This window comes from Saprolegnia parasitica (assembly GCF_000151545.1).
Source record: "Saprolegnia parasitica CBS 223.65 unplaced genomic scaffold supercont2.95, whole genome shotgun sequence".
Lineage (NCBI taxonomy): Eukaryota > Oomycota > Saprolegniomycetes > Saprolegniales > Saprolegniaceae > Saprolegnia > Saprolegnia parasitica.
In genome coordinates, this window is record NW_012156489.1 from 124138 (window position 1) to 130897 (window position 6760).

Below are 6760 nucleotides of genomic sequence, written 5' to 3' on the forward strand. Positions count from 1 at the left end.
TTTGTCATCGACGTCGTCTCGCGCCGTCGCCGTTTGGCCGCGTCATGCGCTTCTGCCCGCCGCTGGTCGTGCAGAACGCACTGGCCGTCGAGATGGAGGTCAAGCTCACGACGGGCGCGTCGTCCGTCATGGCAACGACCTTCCCGAGCCGCAAGATCGCCGTCGGCGACAAGCTGCTCTGGCACGGGTCGAGCCGCCAGGACCTCGCGCTGCAAGTGCGGATTCCTGGCTTTGGCTGGAGTGCGCCGGCGTTCCTCGGCGGCCCGACCGTCGTGTCGATGGCGGACCTCAACCACCGCAGCTTGCTGTACGTCAACCTCGACATTAGCGACCGCCAGCACCAGCTGCACGTGACCGTCTACACGCCATACTGGGTGCTGAACCAGACGGGTCTGGACCTCGAGTTCCAGCATGACGTGCTCTCGCTTGGCGCCGAGCACCGGGCCGCGTTCATGGCCGGACAGCCCAAGGCCCACAAAGCCGAGGCGATGCGAACCGCCGAAAGCGTCGTGATTGTGGCGCCGCCGCCGCCCGAGACGCAGCCGCTCAAGCCGCTGCACCACCGGAAGGCCCACCACCAGATTCTGCCGTCGATCGCACCCAACAAAGGGCTCTTGGATCTGATTCCTAAGACGGCTCTGCCGCCGAAGCGACTGCAGACACTGCTGCACGCGTGCCACACCAACCAGAGCCAGCAGACGCTCAAGCTGCAGTGCCGCGTGCGCAAGAAGGACCCGTGGTCGTCGGTGTTGAACGCGCACCTCTCGAGCACTGCTGGTACGTAGCTTGAGGTGGCAGGCGTCCTCTTGAGTTGATCGTGGCCACTCATTTTCGATTAGATACGGTGTGCACGATTCCGGACGGCAATGAAAAGCACTTTTCGATCGGGTACGTGCTCAACCACGGCAGCGGCCTCTACGAGCGCACTGAAGTGCTGACGCTCGTGCCCCGGTGTCTGCTGGTCAACGCGCTCGACGACCGATCGCTCGAGCTCCTCGTCGATGAAGTGACGGGTGCCAACGTGTCGCTCGAGCCGCAAGCCGAGCTGCCGTGGCACCATGCGCCGACGCTGCGCATTCGGTTTGGGACCCCGGGGTGCGTCTGGAGCGGCGCCGTGCACCTCGAAGCGACGGGCGACCAGACGCTGCGACTGCGCAACACGCAGACGCGGCTGACGTACCTCCTGCGCGTCTCGATCAAGCTCGAGGGCCCGCAGTACCGCGTCGTGTTTCGGTCGTCGACGAACGCGCCGCCGTATCGGATCGAGAATTTCTCGCTCGAAACCATCCGCGTGCACCAGTCGCGCGTCCGCATCTCGGAGATCTTGTTGCCGCACCAGACGATCGACTACACGTGGGACGAGCCGCTCAAGCCGCATTTGCTCATCGTCGACTTGCTGCCGTCGCAGGCCGACGACAACTCGCGGCCGATTCGCATCGGCCTCTTCTCGATGGAGGAGCTCCAGTCGGCGTTCCCAACCAAAGTGCTCGCCGTCCAAGTGCTCGCCGACGGCCCGACGCGCGTGCTGCGGCTCACGGACCCGCTGCCGTCGGGCGTGCCCCGCCTCTTGCCCGAGTCGCCGCCACCGGGGCTGCGGCAGTATGTGCCAGCACCGCGGCTCGACGTCCACGTCCACCTCCAAGCGGTCGGTGTGAGCTTTGTGGATGCGTCGCCCATGGAGCTGCTCTACGTCAACATGGAGCGCGTCTCGGTGACGGCGCTCGCGTCATCCAAGCACGAGCAGCTGGCCGTGCAGGCGACCGTCGGCGCGCTGCAGATGGACAACCAGATGCGGTCGACGCGGTATCCCGTGCTGCTGCAGTGCGTCGACGATGACGCGCCGTCGCTCGACGTGACGGTGGTCCGTGAGACGACGTACACGAGCATCGAGTTCCTCCGCTACGTCGGCGTCCACGTGTCGCCGATGCGGTGGCGCATCGACGGTGCACTCGTCAACGCGCTTCTGACAATGCTCATGACGACCGAGTCGGGCGAGAGCCATCGCTTGTCGACGCGCCGGACCACGGACGATGACGCGCTCGTGCGGCATCGCCGCGAGCTGGCGGACGCCACGCGCGGTCTCTTAGCCGCCGGCGTCGACAAGCGGCACGGGCTGGGCCAGAAGAAACTCTACTTTGAAAAGTTTGAGATTTCGCCGATCCACGTCGCCCTTAGCTTTGCGTCGAGTCCAACGACCACGTCGTTTGCGCCGTCGATTGCGAGCGTCCGGCAGATCATCCAGGCGGCGAGCAAAACGCTCACCAAGGTGCACAACGCGCCGCTCGTGTGGCGCGCGCTCCGCTGGCAGCACATGTTCGTCCCGCGCGAGACGATGCTGCATCAGATGAGCCTCCACTACCAGCACGAAGCGCTGCGCCAAGCGTACATGCTGCTCGGGTCGGTCGACGTGCTCGGCAATCCCGTCAAGGTCTGGCACAACCTCAAGGGCGGTCTCGCCTCGTTCATTGCCGAGCCGCTGCGTGGCTACGAGGCCTTTGGCCTCCAAGGCGCTGGCTGGGGCCTCCTCCGGGGCACGACGCTCCTTCTGCGCGCGCTCGTGTACGCGCTGCTCGACTTCAACACGCGCATTGCCTCGAGCTGCAGCCTTGGGCTCACGGAAGCGTGCCAGCACATCGACACGTACTCGGGCTACCCGCTGGCCAAGACGCTGTACCAAGGTCTGGCGCAGAGCGTGTCGGGCGTCGTCGTGAGCCCGATCCACGCGTACCAGCAGCAAGGCTACCGCGGGTTCCTGCCCGGCCTCATTGCAGGTCTCCTCGGCCTGGGCCTCAAGCCCTGCCGCGGGTTTGCGCAGGCGTTCGTGTCGACGACGACGACGCTTCGGTAGCCACCCTTGCCTCGGCTTCCGGCGTCTTTATAGGATGTGGACTAGGGACGGGCTGCAGTACGATATCCAGGCGCACGTGAGCCGGAGCCGGCCGCCGCGCTACATCCACCCGCGCACGCACCTCCTCACGGCCTTCTCGTACTTGCACGCGACGGGCGAAGACATCAAGTACAACATTGAGCACGCGCGGCTCGACGACTATGTCGGGCACGTCATGCTCATCGAGAGCCGCAAGTGCATCCTCGTGACCAAGCACCGTGTCATGTGCCTGCAAGTGCACTGGAACGCGTCGCTGTTGAACCCGTACAGCATCGTTTGGGAGGTGCTGAGCGACGGTAGGATTATCAGGGTCTCTCTCTCTCTCTACCTGTACTGACGTCTCTTGGTTAGAATTGATCCTCGTCGCGTTCGGGACGCCCATTGTGCTCTACTACAAGCCCGACGACGACTGGACCGGTGCAGGTATGCATGCGCATGTTCGGTACCGGGAATTGAAGTCGCGATGGATGTAGATCTGGTGGTGCGGACGCAGAAGATCGACGTGCCGCTTAAGCAAGCAACGTTCGTGTACTCGATGCTGCAGCAAGTAACGCCGACGCTCCTCAACCAGGTCGACCACGAGGTCACGAAGCGCCAGTACCCGCTGTTCGTCAACCACGCCAAGTAGAGTTTTGAACTTTCATTAGGTATCTACAACTCGAATTGTCAAGTTGAATGGTAGTTAGTTACAGTGTCGTTGTTCTTCTCCGAGGTACTAACTAGCTCTGACGAGCGTCGTCGGAGGCGGCGATAACACATTCACCACGTGGCGGCTTGCCATTGCGCAAGCAGGCGGTGGCGACTTCAACCATACAAGGTGAGGGCGCGCCGGGTGGCCATTGAATATTCGCTTAGATAAGTACATGAGATGTGGATATCCGTATCTGTTGACGTAACCCTGAGCCTTTCGTCTGCATGGTGTCGCGGGTGCAGGGTCGGTGGCACGGCGCCAGCTGGCGCGCATACTACTTGAGCGAATTACCGCAACACCGTCCCGCCGGCACCTCTTGCAGACTCGCCAGCAGCGGGCGGTCCGTCTCTTCGCAGTGCAGTAGAAGACGACCTCTACAAGCCGCGTTCAAGTTGGCGGGAGATAACTGTCAGCGTCTGGTCCTTGAAGCGAAACTTGGGTGACTCGCAGATGGCTCGCAGCCTCAACCGGGTGCGAGAACGTCCGTCGGCGGTGCCACAATCACATTTGCTTCGACGCGAGAAGATGGTGCTACTCTCAACGCCCGAGGCCGAGGCGCCGACCGAGACGACGAGCCGCCGCCGCCGCCACCGCCGGCCGCTCTCGCTCGAGCAAAAGGAGCTTTGCCGGCAGCGGTCCCGCGTCTACTACATGGAGCACAAGGACCGGGTCCTCGCCAAGTCCAAAGCGCGCTACGAGTTCAACCGCGACGAAGAGCGCGCGCGCCGACGGGAAATCTACGCGCTCAAAAAAGCCGCCAAAAAGCCAAAGACACACGGGCTCGAAGCGCCGCCCGTGAAAACGTCGATCCAGTTTCTCCTCAACTGACTGCGAGCGAGGCGTCGATGTAATCATGTCCGGCCAAGTGAAAAGAATTGAGTGTGTTGAGGATTGTGTGAGGCTCCGACTCGTCGTCGCGTGGACGTCGAGACCAATTGGGGAGGGAACCGTACATCAGGCCACGGGGTGCCGGCCATGTTGGGAGCGATAGACAGACCGACGTCGTCTCTGCCGAGCGCTGTGTAGTTGGACGCATTGAGATTTCTACTCCTTTCATTTTTGATGGAAGCACGCAACACGACGTCGTTCCTGTGAAGATACTACTTGCTCTTTGGAGTTGAAGTGTGACGACGAGGATGATGGGTTGAGGCGCATCGTGCTACGGCTGGCAGCAGAAAACGAAGCCCAAACTGTCGTGAGTAATCACCGATACTAAACGTGAGAAGGTAAAAGGACCTGTCCGCGCCACGCGCTGCATGAAGAGGACGCTGCAAAGTCGATTCTTATAGTGCGTAGTGCACACGTTCTGGCATCGAGCGCGCACCTTCGAGGCGCAGAGCAGGCCGTAGAAGGCGACGCAACGTTGACGGCGGCATCCCGATGGCGTTTCCTTATATGAGTACACTACACCTCCCAAGAGGCGAGTGCGGACCGCATGCCGCATATCGAACGCCCGCCAGGCATCCAATACGTTGCGGCGCTAGCGTGTGCATGCTGGAATCGCGTTCCATTGGCATTGGATTGCGCGGTACGGCCGATTGGATGCCCAGAGGGCGGTGGGCGCAGACTCGATAAGGGAATTCCGACGATCTGATACCATGGCTGTCAAATGACTTCAAGAATCGGCGCCAGCTGCGTCTCCTATGCGCCCTTTTTCGGACCAGGCAATCCTTCACTTGACGATTACAGCATGCCGAGCGCCGTCGCCCGCCGCCGCCCCCGAAGCCCGCTCACGCCCGAGCAGCAAGAGCAGAGCCGGCAGCGGTCCCGGCTCTACTACCTCAAGCACAAGGACAAGGTCATTGCCAAGGCCAAAGCGCGCTACGATGACAACCGGGACGACGAGCGCGCGCGCCGGCGCGACGTCTACGCCATCAAGAAGGCGCGCCAGTCGCTCCCAAGCACCGACGCGTCGTGTGCGGCCGAGGTCGGGCGAGAGCCCAAGAACAACGCGCTGTCGATCCAGTTTCTCCTCAACTAATAGCTCTCGTGTCCGTTGCGTGCCGTGGCGTCGGACTGCTCTGATTCAATATAATGTATGTTGCGTGCCCATGCTAGATGAACGAGAGCCTCGCTACTACCGGTACTCCTCGAAGGGTCGATGCGACGCGCATCTTATTGCTCGCTGCTGACAACCTGAGCGCAATCGGTGATGAGCAACGGCACAGTGTATCGTGGTGATGACGAACGAGGTCGTTGCTGTCCAAGTGTAGCGGCCTTGATTGGCGGCACGTGCAAAATCATGATATTCTGCTGCTTGTCTGTGGTCGTTGTTCCTCAGTACACGGGGAGCCCACAGGCGCGTCCAAGTCTCATAGCAGCATCAACTACGAGTCTAACCACCATAACCACACTGCATATCTTGTCTGTCTTGGCTCCCTGCATACCTAACACCAAGCGAGGACCGCGCTATCAACCAGTACACAGATACCGACGATACGAGTTTGCCGACGCTGCTGCGTAGGCGTCTCTCCTCACGACGCTACTACGTGAAGATTCACCCAAGTACAACTTCAACATTTGGCGACGGATTGCATGTCGGCCCACGCTGAAAAAGTGACTTGCGGTTCGTATACTCGACTGATGATGGCGGCGTTCGATCTATGGGTCAAGCGAGTTGCGAGCCGCGGACTCGATCGCCACCGCGCGTCCTATCCCTGCTCTACTGTACGCCAATGCTGACGCCGAGACGCTTAGGAAGTGGAGAGAAAGTGTGCCTACATCATCATGATTTGCGCTGGCCACCTTCTTATCACGCGCCCGACAAGATCCTGGGTGCAGCCATACGAGTGGGCTTGGATATGGGTGCACATAGCACTTTCTACAGCCTGGCACGCGCCCATGCACCTGACGTAATGGTTTCGTTGACGTGGGCAAGTCGCTCATTATTGGTTTGACCGGACATGGCGGACGCCAAGCCTCGACGCCGGCGGGAACGCCACCTGACCTTGGCGCAGAAGGAGCTGAGCCGCCGCCGGTCGCGCGTCTACTACCTCAAACACAAAGACCGGGTCCTCGCCAAGTCGAAAGCGCGCTATAGCACCAACGTCGCAGAGGAGCGCGCGCGCCGCCGGGAAATGTACGCCAAGAAGCAAGCGGCCAAGGACGCGGCGACATCGCCGGAGAAGCCGCGAGTCGAGAACGCGCTCTCGATTCATTTCATTCTAAATTAGATTAGCTAG

The 6760-nt window shown here is 61.3% G+C and overlaps 4 protein-coding genes across 4 annotated transcripts in view; all 4 read left to right on the top strand.

Moving 5' to 3' along the window:
- Window positions 1-3515, top strand: part of SPRG_22316 (hypothetical protein) — a gene marked incomplete at both ends in the record, with an annotated part of 9720 nt that extends 6205 nt beyond the window's left edge. Inside the window, 5 exons of the mRNA XM_012352282.1 lie at window positions 75-777; window positions 840-2844; window positions 2894-3183; window positions 3239-3310; window positions 3361-3515. Coding sequence (XP_012207672.1) covers window positions 75-777; window positions 840-2844; window positions 2894-3183; window positions 3239-3310; window positions 3361-3515 — 3225 coding nt within the window. The remainder of the gene's footprint in view (window positions 1-74; window positions 778-839; window positions 2845-2893; window positions 3184-3238; window positions 3311-3360) is intronic.
- A 574-nt stretch (window positions 3516-4089) lies between these two features.
- Window positions 4090-4406, top strand: SPRG_12897 (hypothetical protein; the record flags this gene model as incomplete). The annotated part of the gene is made up of 1 exon (XM_012352275.1): window positions 4090-4406. Exon 1 carries the CDS (start codon window positions 4104-4106, stop codon window positions 4404-4406), a length of 303 nt encoding a protein of 100 aa, XP_012207665.1. The 5' UTR covers window positions 4090-4103.
- Window positions 4407-5013: 607 nt separating this feature from the next.
- On the top strand, window positions 5014-5630 carry SPRG_12898 (hypothetical protein; the record flags this gene model as incomplete). Its single annotated transcript, XM_012352276.1, has 2 exons — window positions 5014-5063; window positions 5268-5630. 2 exons carry the CDS (start codon window positions 5014-5016, stop codon window positions 5557-5559), a joined length of 342 nt encoding a protein of 113 aa, XP_012207666.1. The 3' UTR covers window positions 5560-5630.
- Window positions 5631-6481: 851 nt separating this feature from the next.
- SPRG_12899 (hypothetical protein) lies at window positions 6482-6760 on the top strand (the record flags this gene model as incomplete). Its single annotated transcript, XM_012352277.1, has 2 exons — window positions 6482-6712; window positions 6752-6760. 2 exons carry the CDS (start codon window positions 6482-6484, stop codon window positions 6758-6760), a joined length of 240 nt encoding a protein of 79 aa, XP_012207667.1.